The sequence below is a fragment of the Mirounga angustirostris genome, unplaced genomic scaffold (assembly GCF_029215605.1).
Source record: "Mirounga angustirostris isolate CCGP_5_RB_7025 unplaced genomic scaffold, mMirAng1.0.hap1 SCAF_4, whole genome shotgun sequence".
NCBI classification, from domain to species: Eukaryota; Metazoa; Chordata; class Mammalia; order Carnivora; family Phocidae; genus Mirounga; species Mirounga angustirostris.
The window spans coordinates 127353186-127376724 of record NW_026991712.1 but is presented as its reverse complement, the minus strand read 5'-3'; the positions used below and the strand labels follow the sequence as shown (position 1 = coordinate 127376724).

General features: G+C 37.7%; 1 protein-coding gene across 3 annotated transcripts in view; it reads left to right on the top strand.

The window, feature by feature from the left end:
- The window catches only part of ST6GALNAC3 (ST6 N-acetylgalactosaminide alpha-2,6-sialyltransferase 3), a 521749-nt gene that overhangs the window by 342966 nt on the left and 155244 nt on the right, over positions 1 to 23539 (top strand). The window contains exon 4 of one of the 3 annotated variants that reach the window (XM_064588968.1): positions 20595 to 21719. The exons of the other annotated variants lie outside the window; for them this stretch is intronic. Within the exon in view, the coding sequence (XP_064445038.1) occupies positions 20595 to 20691 (97 nt within the window). The 3' untranslated portion in view covers positions 20692 to 21719. Of the gene's footprint in view, positions 1 to 20594; positions 21720 to 23539 lie in introns of those variants that run through there. 3 annotated transcript variants of the gene reach the window in all.

Sequence of the window (23539 nt, the reverse complement as noted above, 5' to 3'; positions counted from 1 at the left end):
AACCGTAACTTAGTGCCTTTTTGTTAAATAAACTGGACATGTGAGTTCTTACCAAGGGTAGCTTTATAAAAAGGTTTCTTGGATTGTGTCATTCATGTAGTTAAAATACCCATCAGCCTTTCTCCTCCCACAAATTTGTGTGTGTCTGTGTGCTTGATTAATTTATGTTTTGTCTATAACCATTGAGTTATACTAAAGTTTCAAGTCAGAGGACATTCACCCAGACTGGGGTGATAGTACTGGATGGGGTTTGATGGGTTATTGCCTTGCCATAGATTATCCTGTATTCTACTTGTGTGTTCTACGGCAACTCTGTGTGCTTCACTTCTCTTGTGTGTAAAGTTAGGGTGAAAGTGGGACACCTGGGTGGCTCAGTCAGTTAAGCGTCTGCCTTCGGCTTGGGTCTTGATCCCGGGGTCCTGGTATCCAGCCCCGCGTTGGGCTCCCTGCTCAGCAGGAAGCCTGCTTCTCTGTCTCCTTCTGCCCCTTCCCCACTGCTCATGCTTTCTCTCACTCTCTTTCTCTCAAATAAATAAAATCTTAAAAAAAAAAAGTTAGGGTGAAAGTGATAATATCTGCCTTCTGTACTTTTTTTGGAATTAACATTTATTTATACATTTAATTTATAAATGTATAACATTTAACATTTAGCCGTGGCCTGGCACATCGTAAACATTAGTAAATAATAGTGATTATGATTTATTTTACAGCCATAGTATAATATCAAGGGAACAATTCCAAGCTCAGTGTCAGTTTTCCTTCACTGACATTTTATCATGTATTTGGGTAATCATTCAGACTTTTATTTTTCCCTTCTTTAAAAAAAAGGTTATTATACATGTCATATTTGAAAACAGCATGGGACCCTGATCAGCATGTTCTCCCGAATGGAGTTTTGAGATGGGAGGCATTGGCTAAGTCACCAGGGCTTCCCACTGTCAAGGTTATATTTTCAGAATGATGGGCTGTGGGTTCCTTCCAGACCCTTGGCCACTGTCATCAGTCTTGGATCATTAGGAAGCCTAGACTATGGAAGGAAGTTCAGGTAGAAGTTGGCAGACCAGTCTGTTGCTATCGTACTTCTGAGAAGCTATGACACTGGCCTTTCTTTCTCTTTTTCTTTTTCTGTTCCCTTTATGTTAAGCACAAAGGAAGCATTCATTCCCTGAGAGGACTCATCCAGCTGCCTAGTGTCAACCATCATCGTTACATGTCATCTCAATCTCTGATACCACTTCTAACCATTGTTCTCTCAAACTAGATTAGCTATTAGGTATTTTCTTTGTGAAACTTAACCCGTCTTGAAACTTGGTTCATTTTTCCAAACCAAACTCTGATTGTGTTACCAATTCCTTGGTTTTTTGCGTCATAGTATTGATTATATGATCGTATGCTTTATTTTTTATTCCAAGACTCTCATCCTCTCATGTCTAGACTATTAAAATTTTCTCCATCTATTCTCTCTGTTTCCCATCTTTTGTCCTTTAATCCACATTTTGTACTTCAGCAGAGTAATCATACTGAATCATGTTGGCATTTCCTTCGCCTACCCACAAATCTCTGATGGCTCCTCATTGCAGACAGTGTCTTTCATCTGGCATTTTTGTCCCGAGGACTTTGCCCTACCCTCTCTCCAACTTTGTCACCACCTTGTTTTTACAGATACCCCCTAGCCCAACCAAATGAGTCTGCATTATCCCACAGCACACTCTGAGTTTTGCATCTTGGCTGGCCCTGTTTCCCCAGCTGAAATGCCCTTGCTTTTGTATTCTTGTCATATACATTTGTTTAGGCACAGCTCAAGAGTCCGTTCTTTCATGCACCTGTCTCTAACAGCCCTATTTATCTCTCTTTCCCATGAATTCCTCAAGCATTTATTTTGCCTGCCCTGTATCATGTACTCTACAGGCTGTTTTGGCTATTTCTTATTCTTTATGTATGGTTCCAGCTGGCCAATGAGATTGGCGAATTTGGAAGCCCCTCAAGGCTGTGTTACATTTCTCTCTGCAGAGTACTAGGTGTATATTAGGTCCTCAACAAATATTTGTTGATGAGAATGTCAATTTTGTAAGCACATGGAGATGATACTCAAAAGCCTTCTTGCAGCTACTGGAATCTGCCTGGAGCTAATTTCATACTTAGAACTAATGTTTTCTGAGCCTCCTTCTTATAGGAGTCTTGTCAAATCTCTTGGTAGAATTAAGCACAATCCCCTCTGCCCTGAATTCAAAGACCTTCTCCTTGGGGAAGTATCCTTTTAGCTGAGAGTTTATGAGCGAAGACAGACATGCAGGGATTAGCATCATAGCCCTGGCAGTCCCATCTTCTGCTGAAGACAGCTATCTCAATCTCCCAGTTTAGAAGAGTCCCTAACTTACCTTGTGCTGTGTCCTCTGTAGCAGATGACACTTAGCAAACCCCAGAAATAATAGCAGTGAACAAGGAGTATGCTTGCCTCAATTTTGTTACTAACAAACTAGGTAACCTTGGTTAGGTCACTTCCCACAATCTCCAGGCTTTGTTTCCTGCACTCTAAAATGGATGAAGGGGGTGCCTGGGTGGCTCAGTCAGTTAAGCGTCTGCCTTCGGCTCAGGTCATGATCACAGGGGCCTGCTCAGCGGGGAGCCTGCTTCTCCCTCTCCCTCTCCCTCTGCCTGACACTCCCCCTGCCTGTGCACTCTCTCTCTCTCTCTCTTTCTCTCTCTGCGTCAAATAAATAAAATCTTTAAAAATTTTTTTAAAAAATAATAAAAAATAAAAAAATAAAATGGATGAAGAACTCTAACATTAAAATTCGATGATTTTTACAGTTTTAATCAGCAGCTAGATAGATCCTAAGAAAATGAACATTGTTATTTTGGTGAAATAAACAAAATTCAAAACAAATCTACATGATTTCTTTGTAGCTCTCTATCTCCTAGGGGCCAATGCATCACAGATCCTCCCCTTTCTGTCTGTGTCTGACTCTCTGTGTCTGTCTCTCTATGTCTCTCTCTCTCTCTCGCACACACACAATTTTCTATCAAAACAGTTTTTTCCCAGAAAGCTCTTGCATGCTGGATAAGACACGGGACTAGGTTAAGAAGCTGACTTCCTTTTAGAGTGGCTCATTTTATACACTGAACGAATTCTGGCTGAAATATGTAGCTAAGTTGCCTTCATTAATTTTTTTTTATATCTTTTATAATGCTGAGTGATTTGCCTTTTTTTGAGTTAGGGATTTAACTATAACTAGAAGTCTTTTCTTTCATCTGTACCACCTTTAACTATTCTGATTGTTTAACAAACATAAAACAAAGAAATTGAGCAGTCCACAGACTTACAGAGGTGGTCTTCCAGGGTAAAATAAGGGGTAGGGGGCATCTTCGTTCTTATGTTGCTTTTCTTCCTGTGGCCATTCCTGCTGTCTTCTCCCTCTTTGCTCGTTCTTTTCTCTCTCCTCCTGGTACCTGCTCGCTCTGTTTTCGCCACATCTCTCTGTTCTGCCTCAGAGCTCTTGCTTCTAGCTACTGATGCTTTTCAGTGCCATGGTTTTTTGAGACAGGCTGGTTTGATCACTATCTTTTCTTCTTCCTTTTGAAAGCTTTCTCTGTCCTGTGTATCCTCTGGATGGCTGGTAACACTTGCCATTCTTACTAGGTTTTTGTTCTTGTTTTGATTTTATTTTTCCTTAAATTCTTTTTTCTTTAACCGTATGAAAGAGATTTTATCCTCACTCTTATTCCAGGTTTTCCTTTCTGTCATGTTTTATAATGTGGATGTGAAATGCGTTTTAAAGACCGAAAGGATAGATAGCAGCATGGGTGGTGGGGTTGTGCATGATTTCTGTTTTCTTCGTTATAGCATTCTATATTTTCTGAAATTGTTTCATGGCACATGCATGCAAATATTTATAGTAAGAAAGAAAAAACAATAAAACCATTTCCATTTGGCAAAGAAAAATATCTTAAGGAGGGCTCTGCTCTGGGTCTTGCTTCTAGCTCTCTATCAAACCTCCTTTTCCTTGTCTGTCTTCACCACCAAGCGTGACAGAATGGCTGGCTGAGCTGCAGATGGACAGTAGTCCATGGGGATTGTAGAAAAGAGCCAATGGTTAGCAGCCGCCTATAAGACCGCAAGTTATGGGTCACTTCTATTGAATCCCCAAGGCCAGGCTCTTGCTGCCAGTTGTTCCTAAGTGTAAGAAATGCAGGGAAATAGCACTAACTGCCTTATGGAATCCAGGACCCTTTGTCCAACATGGCAATTATTTTTGAAAGCTACTGATGATAGCTGAGAGCGGTGAGACGTGATGAGGCTTCTTCATTCAACAGCATCATACTGTGATTCAGAAGTTTTAAAATTTGTTTATTTTATCTATTTATTCATTTATTTATTTTAGCATTCTTATTGATTGCTCTTATTGATTAGTGTATACTCATTTTTTTTTAAGATTTTATTTATTTATTTGACAGAGAGAGAGATAGCGAGAGCAGGAACGCAAGCAGGGGGAGTGGGAGAGGGAGAAGCAGGCTTCCTGCTGAGCAGGGAGCCCAAAGCGGGGCTCGATCCCAGGACCCCAGGATCATGACCTGAGCCGAAGGCAGACGCTTAACTACTGAGCCACCCAGGCGCCCCTCCTGTATGCTCATTTAAGTTGCATGACAAGTGTTGCTATCTGCTCGCTCCTCAGAGATAACAATCTCAAAGAGCAGACCATGGCAGGTCACCCAGAAACCAAGGTGGTAGGAGTCAGAGATGGAGGTAATAAACTTTAGCCAGAGAGCAGACCCCTTTGTACATTCCAGTAAAATTATTGTCACTCATTGTATGCATGTGAACCGAGGCATGGAATTTCAGGACTATGAAGTGTGATATTCTAAATACTTTGGTCTATTAGGCTGTCCACTAAATGCACATTTCTCTCCTAAGGAATCAGCTCACATAGTATGACAAATCAGCACTTCATTTATTTTTGTAACAAGCATTTATTGAACATCTGCTATACCCACTACGTGCTAAAAGCTCTGCAACAATGAGTAACAGAAATTTCCTGAAAGTACTCCTTCTGGTGAGGGATGCAGACATGTTCACAAATAAATGCAAAGCAGGATTATAAAAAAGAATTTTAGAAGAGGTAGCTATTTATAGCACACAGTACAAAGAGAAGTTAAAGTTCCATTAAACCATTTTTTATTGTCAAATGAACAGAATTGTCTTTGTATTGAATTCACTACAGTGAACTGTTACGTGGGTACAGTTGCATATTATGAGCTGTCACTGGAAGATAACTTTTCATTGCCATTTTATATTTTGGTAATTCATATTCAGTACTCTTAGTCACTTAGTTTTTCAATATCTCATTCTCCTTATCTCTAAAGTTGAGCTAATAATTCATGTATTCAATATTCAAAAAGTATATGTTAGGGATTTTAAAAATATGCACCAAAGTTGATTGAAAATATCAAGAATGCAAATCTAAAGACAATTTGAGAATACATATAAAATGAAAGGTATTATAACTGTTATAATTATTAGCTTATATTTGGGGAAAACAAGTGATTAAATAAATTTATACATATTATGGAGGACAAAATTTTAAAATATGTACATATAGCAAATGGAGAGAAAAAAATAGCTATCTCCTCTTTCAGAAATAAGGAACATCCTTATTCCATTACTAGAGCAAAGGTTAAAGAAAGTTAGAGATTTGACATTCCCATGTTTGAATGATAGATCATAGATATGACTGTCCTCAATGCTGGGTAAATAATTTAATAAATCTAAAGAGATGAACTGCATTGTGCTAAATAATACTCTCCTTGGATTCTGTTGTCCAGTTAAATCTAAAAAGACTTAATTATAATTCTCCTAAAATTAATTTTTTTTCCTTCCTGCAAAAGTAGTTTCCATAGGATTCAGGTCAGTATTTCAGTGTAATTTCAAGATTATATTAATTTTGATGGATTCATGGTTTGTAATGGTAAATTATGTTTGTTTGATGATGAAATATCTACAAATCATAGAGAAAATCAATAGAAAATAGACCTATTGCCTTATGCTCATCCTCTTCTCAAACTCCTCAGGTGGAGTGAAAACCAAAATCACTATGTTCATTTTAAAAACTCCTTTGAATGAAATTTGTAATCCCATGCCTTTGCATTAGAGTGTTCGACTGCAAAAAGCATACATTTTCTGTGTCAATATGCAATTTTCTAAATTCACTTAAGCTCAGACTACTAATAATCAAATGAGACTGAGTTCTAAGCTAGATTAAAAGATAACTGATTGAGTGTGGCAGTAATTCCTGAAGGAGCAAGAAGTCCATCAGAATATCACATTTGGGAAACGGCTAGTCATTAAGGCTATGGGCTGTGAATTTAAGCCTAGAGGGATGTGGCTTTGTTTTAGAATGAATTAACCAGTCTTAAGTATTGAGGTATATCAGTCACAATGTTTTCATTTACTGAAGACTGTGTAAACTCCTAAGAAATCAGGGTCAACATTTCTCTTTTACATGATTGTGGTATATCAGCCATTATTTAATATATTAAATATTGGAAATAAACTCTTAACCAAAAATACAGTGGGTATATAAATGTGAAGGCTTCTTTTTCTTCTTTTTTAAAAAATAATTTAATAAATCCTTGGTTTTTACCTAACCCCATGCCAATTCTTTTCTTTTTTAAATTTAAATTCAATTAGCCAACATTTAGTAGCAATTATTTTCCTTACATGATCTCATTTAATCCTTACAATAACTTCATGAGGAAAAATATTACTCCCCCTATACACACACACACAGTGAGATAAGGGAATTGAGACATAAAGATGTTCATACAGTCAAAATTTATTTTTGTCTAAGATGATATAACATATGGAGGATTTCTTTTTAATTTTAAAAACTGTCCCCATTTTGAAAATGGAAACAACTATTGATTATGGCATCATCATCTTTAGGAACTGAATGATTACATATTCTAGAGATTTTTATCTCCAATCCTCAATCCAGATGGCATGAGGGAAGTGGACCCTCATTCTGACCAGATGCTGTGCACCTGGCTGACCGAATCTTACTATTGTCACACAGGATTCTTACGGCTCCTTTTTACCCATAATCTTATGTGACTTCATGCACCCATACCAATAGAAGGTGCCATACCACAAAATAAACAGAAGCTTCTTCTTGATTCCTTGAATTTTTTCCTTAAGTCTTCTCTTCACATCTTCAAAGGAAATATATTTTATAAAATTAAGTGTAAATGAGAAAGCAAAAGCCCCACCTAAGGGAAGAGAGGACCTGCCCTTGGAGGTTGATTTTTTGGGGTCTAGCTTCCTTGGGTCTCTCAAGATGCTGACTCATAACCCTTTTTCTGAAGCATAGGATTCCCCATTTGAGTAGCTCTGTTAGGTTTGACATCATTGCCCGCCAGCAACCCTATTCAGTAAGATTTTCAATTGTCTGATTGTTCTCATAATCAGATGTGCTTTTCTGCTTTCCAAGGTGAATTTGTTCTCTAATCAGTATTTCCTTGGTTTACTCTTAGTGTCCAATTAAGCTTCTTTTTAAACTTGCTGAATTACTTATTTCAGAAAAAATACATAAAATTTTACATGAATAATAAGATTATTTAGTTTCATTTGGAACTTCTTTCATTTTTGTGTTTTCTCAATCTCTTAAAATCAGTTCTAAGAATTTACTTGATAAATAATAGGTTCTCAATAAACATTCATTTTAAAAAACTAATGTTAAAACAAACCCAAATATTTGAGGTATGACAAAGGCCTAATCTAAACTAGTTTTGCCTAAAATATTTTATCTTCTAAATTTCTGATCCTAATTTTTTAAATACTGATGACTTGTTGTCCAGTTAGGAAGGTCTTATGATTTTCCTTAAATAGTCCTGATGTCATTAAATGCAATGCTATCAAACAACATATTCTGACTTCCTAATAACTCATTTAATTGCATTTAATTCCTATAGACTTCTGATTTTCTCCTTTATATTTTTACATGAGATTGGTAGGTATAGCCTCTGCCCTTCCTTCTATGAAATGGGACAAAAATCTTTTTATTTTCTCTCTTCCTCTTTTTCTCCTCCTTTTATGTCATTAAGCACCCCATGCCCTAACAATACAGTATTTTAAGCTTCTCTTCTTGCCTTTGTGTTCATTATTGCATTTTATTCTATCTATAATTCCAGTTTCCACCTTACCTCCTCCATACCTGTCTACCAGGCTAGATCTGATGCCTCCTTGAGGCACAAAAGTGGGACCTCCTCCACCAACTCTCCCTCCTATGTCCATGTCTACACAGGGTGGTTCCTTCTTTCCTCTGGGCTCTCAGACTTGTGGCCAGATTATAGAATGGAGTAGCTATTTGAGTAAATGTCTTCCTAACCATCTAGAATGGGAGCTTTCTTGAGAGCAACAGGCAATTTTATTCTCTTTTTATCTACAACACCATGCTCAAAAACTTTTAACTTGGAAATCAGAAAAGTAGTGGTATGAGGAGCTGAATGTCCACAGTTTACTTTTTCTTCTTTGAAATAAGGACCCAGTTGTTCCTTGTTATATACTTTCTTGAAGGCTGAAGTAGATACTAAAATGTTGTCTTTGGAACTATCTGAAGGTTTTGCATAGTGACGTAGTAACTGCCATAGGAATCCTCCCCTGGTAACTATTCACCTAAACTACTGGTCCAGATAAGCGATGTCCACGGGAGAGCACGAAATGTCATCTATCATTGGTTTTCCTGTGACAGCTAAGGGGAAAATTGAGTCCTGGAGAAATGGTGTAGGAAAGAGTCCTTGCAGAAGAGTTACTGTCAAAACTAAACTAAGTTGTTTCAAGAGACTCTTAACTCTCCCTAATATGTGTAGCTTAAAATAAAACCTAATGTTTAGAAATGAAAAAAGGAAGTTTGTTTAAAAAGGTTTGGGGCTTTGAAAAGCTATGCTTTATGTTTTCAATTTCTCCTTCTGTGCTTCAGTAACTTCAGAATTTAGGAGTGTGTACGGCATTTGGTTATTGCTGTAGGTTGAAGCATGTACTTTTACAAAAGTATACCGTCTCTGCAACCCTTTATGTTCTCTCATCTACCCACTCTTATTTTCTATTCAGTTGACACTAAGTCTATTTTTGCAACCAAATAAGGACACGAAAGCATACATGATGTTAGGAAAATCTGTACAGAATGTAGCTGTATTTTCCTTATCAGGATTCATGCAGTTGGTAACCTTTAGTTAAGTGCTAATTAAATGTAAAGTATAGTGACTGAGTATCCAAAGGTAAATAGAAAAGGAGCTTATAACACACCAGACTCTAACAAGCACCAAAATGGTCATATAAACAAGATCCTATAATAGAAAAGAGGACAGAATTAATTCTGACTGATCAGAAGTAGCATCTACTTACCAGCAATGTGACTCTGGACACATTACTTAACCTCTATGTGCCTCACTTCTCTCTTCTGTAGAGATAATAATAATACCCCTCGTAGGACTTAGTAAATGCTGAACTAGTTTGTATGTTGTAAGTGCTTACAACTATCCTTGGCACCAAGTATGTGCTCAATAGAATCCACATAAGATTTGTTTTACAAAGGATATTCCAGGTTTTTAGGAGGAAAGATGAAAAGATTTCCCAGGCAGAGGTAACAGCCTGAGTAAAAAACACAAACGCATTGAAAGTATGATGTGTGCTGGAGGAATTCAGTGTTGGTAGAACTTTCTCTTAATGGAAAATGTTGAGAAGAATTCCTGGAAATGTGGTTAGGCACCAGATTAGAGAGAGCATTGTATATCAGATCAAGAAATTTGGACATCGATGTTTATATTTTCAAAAAGTGAGCTTTGTGACAAAAAATGATGTTTTGTAAAAAAGGTATAGCCAAAGAGCCCAGTTAGAGTTACTAACTGGTTATTGCTATAGCCCAAGTTAGAGATGATGGGGCCAGGTTGGGGACATGCCGTCCATGGGAAGGGCTACAAGAACCAGCATTCGAAAGCAGAGACCTGACCAAGGGCAGAATATCCACTACAGGTATATCCTTTCCCTTCTCTAGAAAATAGAATTGTACTTGATAAAATCTTACTGTTCTTCATCAAATTCTGTTTGAGATTTTTACCTTCGAATGACCCAGGAACATGATAGCCTCAAATATTATAATTAATTAATTTTATGACTCACTATTTAAAGTAAATGGAAGTTTTAAACTTGTTTTTTATCATGAGAGTCCCTGTCTGGGCAGTAACTCGGCAGAAAAAAATAAGATAAAAGATGTACTTTTTTTCAGGAGCCGCTGAGTAGAAAAAGAAAGAAAAGGCAACATGGGTACCAAACCTTAAGGAAATACGAGAGAATGTGGATTTGCTCAATTTAAAAGACTGCCTATAGTTATTATTTTAATACCAATAAATATCATTTCTTAAACCCTTACTGTATGCCAGGCCCTGGCCCCTATATTATCTGTATTTTCTCATATGATCATCTCAGGACCCTATGAGGCAGGTACAATTATTACCTTTGTCTTGTAGGTAAGAAAAGTGAGCCTTAGAAAGATTATGTTAATTTTAGCCTAAGCTAGAGGGGAAGGAACTATAGGTGGGGAAATGTGCTCAAAGCAAAATTCAGACCCAAAATTGATTCTAGAGCCCACACACTTGGCTGTCCTCTGCTGAGAGCACCCAAAAAATATTAGCAGGAAACACTGTGTGAAAAGCTAAAAAAAATTCACATTGAGACACATGCCATTATTTTTCACCAAGTATGGTTCTTTCTCTGGCCATTTCTAAGGAAATACCTTAGAAAGGTATTCCCTTGACGTCAGGCTCAATCGTCAAAGCATAATTTCTCTAAACAACCCTTTGATGGTCTCTCACTTAGCAATTTATTAAAGTCTTTTGTCACCCCATTTGTGTCCTTCCGGTCCACACATGGGACTGATAAGGAAAAACAAAATGGGCTTCTACTGTGTTTAAGATCTTTTCTTTTTTTTCTCCTTAAATTACTGGCTTTCTGTAACTTCTCTAACATCTCTACTTTCATAATTATGATTAGTCAAGATCTCTCCTCCTTGAAGTCTCCATTTCTGAAGTCTTAAGAGCACCAGCTTGGTTTTATTCCAACACATTTACTGGTGTATACCTTTTAATTATAAGATCCAAGAGTCTTGGCCAAACCAAAGCCAAAGGCAGACCTGCCATTGTTAATTCAAACAGTTCCTGGGACAAGTTAAGCAGTGTGCTCCAGCTTGGCCTGAAAGAGTGATGACTTTATCAGTTCATTCAGCCTAGAATTAGAAGGGCTCTGCCTCCTGTCTACAAGATTCCGTTGCAGGGTACAAGGCGGGACTTCTTCTTAGCACTGCTAACCAGGGCAGAGAACTAACTCATGGCCCTCTATAGTTCCTAAATTACCTTTCTCCTTTCCTGCCCCACACCCACCAAGAATCCCTATACCAAAAAGAATCTTCTTTTTCTGTTTTGAATAGCTTTGACCAAAGTGTGAGGGAGATTGTGGTTTAGCTTTTTGGGGCCTTGCCAACTTTTTAAAGCACAGTCTGATGCTCTGTAAAAATTATTCTGTGAATTTTAAAACAAAATGATTTGAAAATGAAGATATTATGATAGAAAATAGCTTCTGATCTTGCCTTATGCATTATGAGGCGGTCAGGCTTCCACCCCAGAAAGATGGCAAGAGAACTATATTTCACATAAATGTTGTTTACTCTCCCTCTCTAGGAGACTCTATAATAGGTATAATTTAGCATATTAATAATTATGCAAGTATAGAAAATAGTATTTCCAATTATTTCTCAACAAAAATTTTCATTAAAATAGTTTTATTAGAGTAGTTGAGCCCAATGCTTCAGGTAAATGGAATTGACTTTATTTTTTACAGAATCAGAAGCAAAGAAGTTGGCACCCTTCTAAAGAAGGAAGGTTAGCTTTTAATTTATGATAGGCTTGGCCAACTGCAGACTTCATTGTATCCACACTTAGAGTTTTTCTCTTCCAGTGAGTCAACTGACAGCTAGTAGCATGGCAACCCTCCTTAGTATTCGTCTCTATAAAAACAGATCCGATTATAGAGCCTTAGAGTTAGATGAAGGGGTATTAAATTCTTTCTCTATTTTTCTGAGGCTGAGGAAGGAAAAGTCCCTGTGTGCTTGAAACATGTTCCCCAATTCTCCCAAACAGCTTCTACAACATTTGTTTACCCTTTATTTAACAATTTTTATTCAATACCAATTCTGGGACACCTACTGTGCTAATATGTGGTCCAGTTAAAGAGAGGCCAGTTCATGAAACATTGTATTGAACCTGGAGAAACTTTCATGAACCAACTCATGAACAGCCTTGGATGCCGTTCTAATCTCGAAAATCCCTGGCAATGGCAATCATGTTACCATACGTTTGCATAGACCCTTTATTTTCCAAAGTATTTTTTTTTGGTTTTGATGTCATTGGATTTCTACGTCTACCCTATGATGTAAAGAGAGGGGGTCTTTCTGTCTCCTGATGACAGATAAAGAAAAGGCTTGGTCAAGGGCACCCAGCTAGTGAGTGACAGAACAGCCATGAGAAGCCAGGCTATGGATTCCTAAATTAAAGACATGTCATCATTCAGCCTCTGCTTATACACTTTGAGTGTAGGTGGTGGTATTCCCACAATGACCTGCTTGCTCATGGGCAAATGCTTATGCTCTGGGAGATGACAGGCTCCTCTGTCTATCCTAGGTGTGCTCCACACAGTGCCTTTAACTAGTCAGTGCTCAGTAGATGACTTTCTATATGATGTATTTTATACTGTTTGAATTTTACATTGTAAGTTTCCTTTATTTTTGTCCTTTGGGTGGGGAGGGAAACAAATGTGAAAAAAATCAATGAGGAAAAATTAGCTGGCCAGTGTGCTATTCGAGGGGACCCTCATACTTTTCCACTGGCATGCCCAGTGCTCTGTTGCAGATCTGTATGGTCTGCTGCAGTTTACAAAGTGCTTTTACATATTCCTAAAGATGGGGGAGAATGAACTTGCCCCTTCAGAGGCTGGAAGCTAGTGAGCAATTTCTTTTAAGCCTTACATAATCTTAAAAATACATGTGGATCTTGCATCTTGCTCCATAATGTATCTGTTTTATTTTTTTTTAAAGATTTTATTTATTCATTTGAGAGAGAATGAGATAGAGATAGAGCATGAGAGGGGGGAGGGTCAGAGGGAGAAGCAGACTCCCTGCCGAGCACGGAGCCTGACGCGGGACTCGATCCCGGCACTCCAGGATCATGACCTGAGCCAAAGGCAGTCGCTTAACCAACTGAGCCACCCAGGAGCCCATAATGTATCTGTTTTAATATAAAAGTAATGTTCTTAGATCCCTTATCATGGAGTGAAACTGACAATCCAGAAAGATACACTGTATTATTTCTGGGATTTATATGCCTCCTAGCATGTTGGTAAATATCCCTGGGAGTGCACATACCTATGCTTCAGTTGTACAGAAACAACCCATAAGCCACCAGCTCTGAGAAATTTGGTTCCCTCTATTTGCTTGTTTTGAAACTTTGATTCAAGATGGACTGACAAATTAAAATAGTGTCCTCAGACAATAAGGCATCACTGTCTAATAGAGAAATATGGGGATAGAATGGAATTGATTGTGGGCTGCTGAGGGGAGTAGCTTATTACATTTATGTACACATGCTTGCTCCCTATTGCTACTCAAAACAACAAAAAATACCAGGGGAGTGGAGGAGAAAATTAGTAGTGTTTCTGTATTGCAGGGGAGAAAAGTGGTGACACTGGGAGCAGAAATGATAGGCTATGTTCATTTAAATAAATATAGATAATAAAATGGAATGGAATGAGTTCTTTTCTGTGTGTCCACTACAAGGAATGGTATCCCATATGATTACTTTAAAATGGAAAAGCTAGCTACTTCTGTAAGATGTTTTAATATTGGTGGTGCTATGGGGTGGTTCCCCCTTTCTTGATCTCCATCAGTCTCTTACTCTTAGCCATCCTAAGTAAATACCCAGTCTAAAGAAAAACCTTATTCATGCTTAGCAAACACAATTTTGATGCAAAGTTTCTAGAGCCCTTTCAGACATGTTGCTACCCTTAAGCACTTCCCTCAATTCTATATAAAACTTCTGGAATTGCCATGAGGTGGGTGTGGGTGGGTGGGTGGGTGGGTGGGTGTGTGCGCATTTGTGTGTTAAAATACACATTGCATAAAATTTACCAATGTAACCATTTTAAAGTGTATAATCCACCACTATTGAGTATATTTACAATGTCGTGCAACCATCACTACTATCTACTTTCAGCCCATTTCATCACCCCAAAGGAAAAACCATTCCCATTAAATGGTTACACCTGGCAATCACTTATTGTCTGTTTTCTATCTCTGTGAATTTGCTTATTCTGGATATTTCACATAAATAGAATCATACGAGATGTGACGTTTTGTGTCTAGCCTTTTTTTTTTTTCATTTAGCATGCTGTGTTCAAATTTCATCCATGTTTTAGCATGTATCAATGCTTCATTCCTTTTTATGGCTGAATAATATACTGTATTTTGTACATCCATTCATCAGTTGGTGGACATTTGAATTGTTTTCAGCTTTTGGCTATGGTGAATAGTACTGTTATGAACATTTTTTTTTTTTAAAGATTTTATTTATTTATTTGACAGAGACAGAGACAGTGAGAGCAGGAACACAAGCAGGGGGAGTGGGAGAGGGAGAAGCAGGCTTCCTGCTGAGCCGGGAGCCCGATGCGGGACTCGATCCCAGGACCCTGGGATCATGAGCTGAGCCGAAGGCAGTCGCTTAACCAACTGAGCCACCCAGGCACCCAACATTTTTTTTTTTAATTTGTATTCTTGAACACCAGTTTTCAGTTCTTTGGGGTATATACCTAGGAGTGGAATTGCTAGGTCATATGATGATTCTCTGTTTAACTTACTGAAGAACTGCCAAATTGTTTTCTACAGTGACGGCAGTATTGTACATTCCTACTAGCAATGCATGAGGGTTCCAATTTCTCTATATCCTTGCCAACATTTGTTATTTTTCTTTGTTTTTTTTTTTATTTTTTGTTTTTGAATAGCCATCCTAAGTTACGTGAGGTGGCATCTCACTGTAGTTTGGGTATGCATGTACATAATGACTAATGAGATTGAGCATCTTTTCATGTGCTTGTTGGCCGCTTATATATCTTCTTTGGAGGCATGTCACATCTTTTGCCCATTTTTTAATTGGGTTGTTTGTCTTTGTGCCATGATGTTTTAAGCATAAAACTTGAGACAAATGGAAGCTGATGCTCAGTCATTTTTATTAGAAATCACACAACTTGAAAAAAGTGATACATTTTGCTAAGTTTTTTGTCCACTCTTGCTCAGAAGTCCCTTTCTCGTTAATTTCCCTTTGATCATTGGTCTTCTAGCTCCATCTGTGAAGAAACAAGCCAGTCTTTGATTTCAGCAAGTAAATGAGATACTGCAGAACCAAGTCTCACTATTGCATCTGAAGTTTGATCACTGAGGGTTTCCAGGAGTCGGCCCTGCTGTCAAAGACAATTGCTAAATGGGCCTGACTTCATTATTTTTCATTTGCATTAGCAATTGCTCTAAGCAGTAACAAGATTATAACCCTAACCAGCATCCTGTTATCTTTTATTTATTTGATTTAATATAGAAATGGAGTCTTTTAAAGAGCATTTACTTTTCTTCTTCACATCACTGAAATCATTCTCAATGGAAACAGCCTGATAATGTGGATGAATTTTTTTAGATCCAGTCACTAGGTGAGAGACTCAGATTTCTGATTTTGCTTAAGCTCCTTGGGTCAATGGATAAGAGAAGGAATGGTAGCAGATTTTGCAGTGGTTGGGTTAGGCTTCTGTGGGCTTTAAGTAGGATGAATAGAAGTAATATTTGTGATCATTTTATCTAAATGTCTTATCTATTAAAGTAAGATCATAGCACAAAAAGATCTAACTTAAGAAAACTGGAAGTGGAAATTGAATCTTGACAGTCAAGATGGGTCATTGTCTTATTTAATCTGGTTCTGCTTTTTTCTTCTCACCTATAAAACTGTTCTTTATGAGACTCTGTATCTGCTGGTAGTTCATACCCTTCGTAGAATTCTTTAACTATGCAAAACACATAGTGATGAGTGATCAGTTATCATTTGAATCTTAGTACAACTTTAATAAGCTGTGTTTTATATTTAAGTAGTTTCTTCCCTGGTGGTTGCCCATGGCAGACTTTGGATTTTGATAGCTCTGCACTCCGTATTTTCCATTTCACCTCTAAGTAATTATATCCTATGCCCTTAAGCCTCAAAAGCATCAAAATATTTAAAATTACACAATTAAACACTTCAGACAACAGTATTAAAACTTAGGAAAAGAACTCCAGAGCAAAAGTGCATGATGCTGGAGCTTTTAATCCACTTGCTCCTTCTCTAAGGACTTCAGGCTGTGGTCACATAGAAAGACACAGTATTTGTTTTAGATGGATGGGTAAATAGAGACTACATATATATCAATAGTAATGATTAACTATCATATATTAAAGCATGTTTTAAGCAGGGCAAATGCCATATTGGCATTTAAGGCAGTATATTTCAAAATGTTTGACCACTCTCTTTACTAAGAAAAACATTTTACATTGTGACCCAGGATATATCTGAGTGTGTATTAGGTTACTATGTGAAATATATTGCTACTGTTCGAAATACACTGTCCTAAATGACACCACAATGTTTGACTTATGGTCAAACATCACTTGTCCTACTTAAACAGTTCCTGAAGGGATGCCTGGCTGGCTCAACTGGTAGAGCATATGACTCTTGATCTCAGGGTTGCAAGTCTGAGCCCCACATTGGGTGCAAACATTACTTAAAAATAAAAATCTTAAAAAAAAGAGTTCCTGAAGTTTTCTTTTTAGTCAGTTTTTGTAAAAATATGGCCAATGTTGAAACAAAAACACAAAAATAGATACATAGATCAATGGAATAGAATAGAAAACCCAGAATGGACCCACAACTACATGGTCAACTAATCTTTGACAAAGCAGGAAAGAATATGCAATGGGACAGAGAACGTCTCTTCAGCAAATGGTGTTGGAAAAACTGAACAGCAACATTTAAAGGAATGAAACTGGACCACTTTCTTACACCATACAAAAAAATAAATTCAAAACGTATTAAAGACCCAAATGTGAGACCTGAAACCATAAAAATCCTAGAGGAGAACACAGGCAGTAACTTCTTTGACATAGGTTATAGCAACTTTTTCTAGATCTGTGTCCTGAGGCAAGGGAAGCAAAATCAAAAATAAACAATTGGGACTACATCAAAATAAAAAGCGTCTGTACAGCAAAGGAAACAATCCACAAAACTGAAAGGCAACCTACAGAATGGAAGAAGATATTTCCAAATTACATATCTGATAACCGGTTAGTGTCCAACATATTTAAAGAACTTATAAAACTCAACACCCCCCAAAAAGCAAAGATTCCAGTTAAAAATGGGGAGAAGACATGAATAGACATTTTTCCAAAGAAGACATACAGATGGCCAACAGACACATGAAAATATGCTCAATATCACTGGTCATCAGGGAAATGCAAATCAAAACTACAATGAGATATCACCTCAGACCTGTCAGAATGGCTAAAATCAAAAACACAGGAAACAACAGATGTTGGTGAGGATGTGGAGAAAGGGGAACCCCCTTCCATGGGAATGTAAACTGGTTCAGCTACTCTGGAAGACAATATGGAGGTTCCTCAAAAAGTTAAAAATAGAATTACCCTATGATCCAGCAATCACTCTACTAAGTATTTACCCAAAGAACACAAAAATAATGATTCAGAGGGATGCATGCACCCCTATGTTTATAGCAGCATTATCTACAATAGCCAAATTATGGAAACATCCCAAGTATTTATCAAGTGATGAATGGATAAAGAAGATATGGTATATATATGAAGGAATATCACTCAGCCATCAAGAAGAATGAAATCTTGCCAATTGCAATGACATGGATGGAGCTAGAGAGTATTATGCTAAGCAAAATAAGTCAGTCATAGAAAGACAAATACCATCCGATTTCCCTCATATGTGGAATTTAAGAAACACAACAAATGAGCAAGGGGAGAAAAAAGAGAAAGAGAGGCAAACCAAGAAACAGACTCCTAGCTATAGAGAACAAACTGATGGTTACCAGAAGGGAGGTGGATGGGGGGATGGGCAAAATAGGTGATGGAGATTAAGGAGGGCACTTGTGATGAGCACAGGATGTTGTATGGAAGTGTTGAATCACTATATTGTACACCTGAAACTAACATTACACTGTTAAGTAACTAGAATTTAAATAAAACCTTAAAAAAAAACCACACACAGTCAGGGTTTAGGAAGTTTAATCCCAATACAACTATTTTGACATCATCTGATCAAAAGTAAAAATACTACAGATAATTTTAATTAAAAAAAGCATAGAAGGTTTTTAAATTTTTTTATAGTGGAGGCTTACCTTTAAATTTGCAGACTTATTCCATTTGTACTCTTCTTTAAATTTGCTCCTCCAAATGTTTACCTGAAAGCACCGCTGCTTTAGGTAAATTGTGGGGGTTCCATTAATATAGGATTTAAACTTGAACTTGCTGTGAAGGAGCCAAACTTTGCTATGGAATGCATTCATGTGCAGAGCTGCCTTGCACAGCTCATTGGAGATAAGACAGTTTTGACTTCACATGCCAAACTTTTGTCACTTTGTCTATTTTCATATTTCTCTATGACTCTGCAGAGACAAGCTTCTGATCGTTTTAGTAGCAAATTAAAAATGTTCTTCTTAAAAAATCTAATATTGAAGTGAATACCCAAGCAATACTGCTCTTCCTAAAACAAATATTTGTTGAGTGCTATTCTGAGCTAGGCGATTATTGGACAACAGGGTTACAAAAGTGAGCAAGACAAAATCCCTGTTCTAAAGGACTGTCCGGTCTAGGTGCCTTCCTACTTTAGGACTTGGTTTCATGTTGCCTAAGTCTATGGGTAGACTAAAGATCCTCCATTTGCCCTCCCAGAGCCACTCTATACCCTTCACATGTCCTGGATGTTGACCCATATAGAATACAGCCAAGGTCTCTCTTGCTCTCTGGACTTTGATTGGGTTTAGCCAGTCGGAGTACCAGCAGAAGACCAGCAGGAGGAAGGAGAGTGAGGTTGGAGTATTTTTTCTCCCAGCTCCCTCCTTGCAAGTTCACTCCAGGCTGGGTCTATTGCTCTAGCCAAAATTACACCTTTCAGATGCCCTCTCCATACAGCTATTTCTCTCTGTGTTCTAGTGACCTCTCCCTTCCCCTCCTCATGTTCCTCCAGCCCCCACCCCCCACCACCAACTGTTACCCAGATGGGGATACAGCACTATCCATCATGGCTTTGCTACACCCACACTTTCTAAATTATGTTTTCAGCACTGTGTACCTTGACTGAACAGTACTTTAATTCCAAATGTCTTCTTTAAGATCTTTTAGTTCTTCTGACTTAATGGCTTAGCTAATTTTCTGACATATGCAGCTGAAACAATTTCAAGAGACTTATTTATTTTTCTATATGTTTCCAGGAAGTCATCTTATTAATCAATATGGAAAGGTATTTAAAACCACAACCTCTGGTTCCTACAAATATATTTTATCTCTATCCAATTGACACCTTTGAAAAGCTCAATAAATATTTGTCATTGTGAGTGATGCTGATCATGACCCATGTAGCGGTCATGGCCTTCATTGTTAATTACCTGGTTCACTAGGCTTTGTGGTAAGTTTCCTGGGAGGAATAGTCTGGCGAGAGAGTAAGAGAACTCACCACCTTGCTGACAAATTTGCCACAGCCCCCACTACGTGAGTCCTAGTTGAGTGTTGCTATCTTCTCTCAGGGAAGATGGAAAAAAGATGAGGTAATTATTTAAACCCCTGGCAACAGCAATAGCAGAATCAGTGGCCATTTATTCATTGCCTGCTGTCTGCCAGGCATTGTACTGTACAGGTATTGTACTAGAATCTTTCAATTATCATCTTATTTAATCACTGCAATTACTCTGTGAGGTAGCTCTTTTTCTTTATAGATTTTATTTATTTATTTGAAGAGAGAGAGCGAGAGAGTGCATGAGAAGGGGAAGGGTCAGAGGGAGAAGCAGACTCCCCACTGAGCACTGAGTCCTGATGCAGGACTCGATTCTGGAATTCCAGGATCATGACCTAAGCCAAAGGAAGTCGCTTAACCAACTGAGCCACCCAGGCGCCCAGTGAGGTAGTTCTTAATTCTATTTTGTATATGGAGAAGCTAGGTGTTAAAGAGGATAAGTGACTTGTCCAGGGTTGCACAGCTAGTTTCAGAACTGAGTTCAATTCAGAAGTCTTCTTTCCACTGTTTCATCTCTCAAAAGCCTCTTTGTGCCATTAACTTTGCCAAAGGTCACATTTGCCATTTGCCATCATGTTTGATCTTTTCAAAGCTTTAAATATTTTTTTTAAATCAGGCATTCTATAAATTGCAAAAAAAAAAAAAATCTGACTGGGATTCATCTCCTTCCCTTCCAGCGGTACAAGAGTAGAGAGCATGAAAATTGATGGAGAAGGAGAAAGAATAAATGAACTATATATTAACAAAGGACCCAGGGAACCCTCAAGTGAATAACAATCAAACATTGAATTTTCTGCATTTTAGATGTTGAGTTACTTGCCCTGTGACCCGATGAGACTTTCTCCTGATTCCAGATTTTGAACTTGTGTCCTTGGAGAATAAAGGCTTTACCATCGACTGGCTGAGTCACTTCTCTGTGGTTTTAGAAGAGTCCTACCCTATGCTTTATTCCCTTGGAAGCAAACATTTCCCAGATTTTCTGCATTAGGATGAGGGACTGGGGCTGAAAGAAAAGAGAAAGCCAACAAGTCTATCCGAAAACTGTCAGTATCATCTCGATGGGGAGTTACGATGTTTTGACTTCAATAAAAAGGCAAAAGAAAGCAAGCCAGCCAGTTATAAATTTAATTTATGAAAATAATACCACAGGCCTAAAGCATCCAACAGTACAGCCATTGATTCTTCTTTCTTGTTCCTTGGGGAGCCGTTGCTGTGTTTGATATGGTGAACTTCAAATTGTCTTACTTTATCATTTAAATGTCATATCAGCCCTACAATGAAAGCAGTTGAGGAGCTGTGCACTTACTGGGGAAAAACAGGAGAGTGTTTTTCACTTCTTTTAGGAAAAAATATTGGTTGACAGATTTTCTCTGTTGGTGAGAATTGTTGTTGCTCCTTCCTAATTTTTTTTTTTTTCCCTTTTCCTCTGTTTTCACCACATCGCACTTCCTCAGTTCTGTGTGGGGCACCGAGAAAGGGTAAATCACGATGATCCGGGTCTAGGGTCTTTCCTAACCTCTGGGATTATTTTCTTTAACACAGTTGTTGGAAAGTCGGCTGTTACCTGCCAGAAGATAAAACAACCAATTTTTCATCACAAGTTAAATAAACATTGAAAAATCAGCATTCTACAAGGACCATTAGCTTATGCATCACTGTAAAATGCTTTATAACTCTTGGTATAAAGGATGCTCATATAAAAATAAATTGTGTCGTAACAAACATTTCTCCCTGTCATGGTTTGTAATAGCCCTAATATCAAATAAATCTAGGTTGAATATTGTTAGTCTCCTGAAAAACCGACCTTCAGTTTCAGATAGTTGGGTTAAATCACTGCGGTGATGACACAGTCTTAGACATAAGGAGATACAAACTTATATCAACTCCCTAGATCATCCTTTATTTAGAAGAGGAGAGATGTCTCAATAAACTGAAATTGCTCTGGAGTGACCCATTTTATTTATGTATCTGTTTATTCTGACTACTAGTTCACACACAGTACCAAGGAGCATCCTACACATAGCTCCCCAGGGTTCTTTTTTTTTTTTTTTTAAGATTTTATTTATTTATTTGAGACAGAGAGAATGAGAGAGACAGAGAGCACATGAGAGGGGGGAGGGTCAGAGGGAGAAGCAGGCTCCCCGCCGAGCAGGGAGCCCGATGCGGGACTCGATCCCGGGACTCCAGGATCATGACCTGAGCCGAAGGCAGTCGCCTAACCACTGAGCCACCCAGGCGCCCTCCCCAGGGTTCTTGAGAGAGCATGGAAATACATGGATTAAAAACCATAAGCAGTTACCATTTTACATCTGTCAAATTAGAAATCATTTTTAAAAGTATAACAGTCACTGCTGGTAAGATATTGGTAAAACTGCTAAACTCATATCCTAATGGTAGCAATGTAAATGCTTTGGAAATCATTTCAGCACACAGAAAAGTGTCCATATCCTTTGATACTATATTTACACTTCTGGGAATTTAGCCTAAGGAAATCATTTAGAAGAAGAAAAACAAAAGCTAGGATGTTCGTTGCAGAATTTTTTATATTAGTGAACAATTAGAAACAACCCAAGTACTCAACAACTGAGACTCTTCTGGTCAGGTTTTTAAAAGTCTGTCAGGGTTATATACATGAAGTCTAATTGGTAACATGTAAAACTTTATGATAAAGGGCTCAGAGAAAAAAAGTCTGATTATGAGGATGTAAAATTATTGCATGCCTATGAAGGAATGGAATTTGGTAAAATGTGTCCAGATTGAGGTTTTAAAATTTTATTTTAGTGTTACAATGTTGTTTTGCCTGTAACAATAATTAGAATCTAAAAATTATTTGACTAGGCAGATTAATATCAATGGAAAGTTTTGTTTGCTTTTTTGTTTTAAATTGGAACTTTGCTAAAAAATATTGTAGCTGTTAAATGTTAACCTTTGAGGACTGAAAGTGTCAAGGATTTGGAAGACTGGCATTTAAATAATCAAATTTAAGCAAAAGAGAAACTAAGCAGATAAAAGAGTTAGACATCTTTCCGTAATAATAAAACCTCCTATCCTTGTTCTTTTTTGAATTTTTTTAATGTCGGTGCCTCCAGTAAGAAAATCTCATCAGATCATTTAGACAGAAGTCATTTCCTTTAAATGTTGCAACAGTGTAGCTTGTGGCCATGAACTGAGAAGTCTTCAGATAAGTGGGGTAAATAGGCTTTGTGGGAAAGGCTGTATCCCAAAGAACCACAGGACAAAAAAGGAAGTGTGAAAACATCCCTGCCAGGCTTGAATCAGACCTGAAAACATACACAGCAAAAGTCCTGTTAGAAATAACCGAACTACCCAACAATAGAGAATTGGTTAAGTAAAGCATGCTGGAGTCATAAGATGGACTACTGAACGGGCATTGAAAGTAAAGTAGAAAAATACATTTTAATCCAAGTAAATGTCTGTAGTAAAGGTATATGAGAAAAAGTGAGATATAAAACTATGCATAGAGCATTACTCCAACTTTTACACTCTTGCTCGTAAGAGAAAAGAAATTTAAAAGATGTAAACTTGTCAATAGTGGTCATCTGAGCAGTAGGATAGTGGGCAATTAATTTTCTGTTCTTATCCATATTCTTCGATTTTTTTT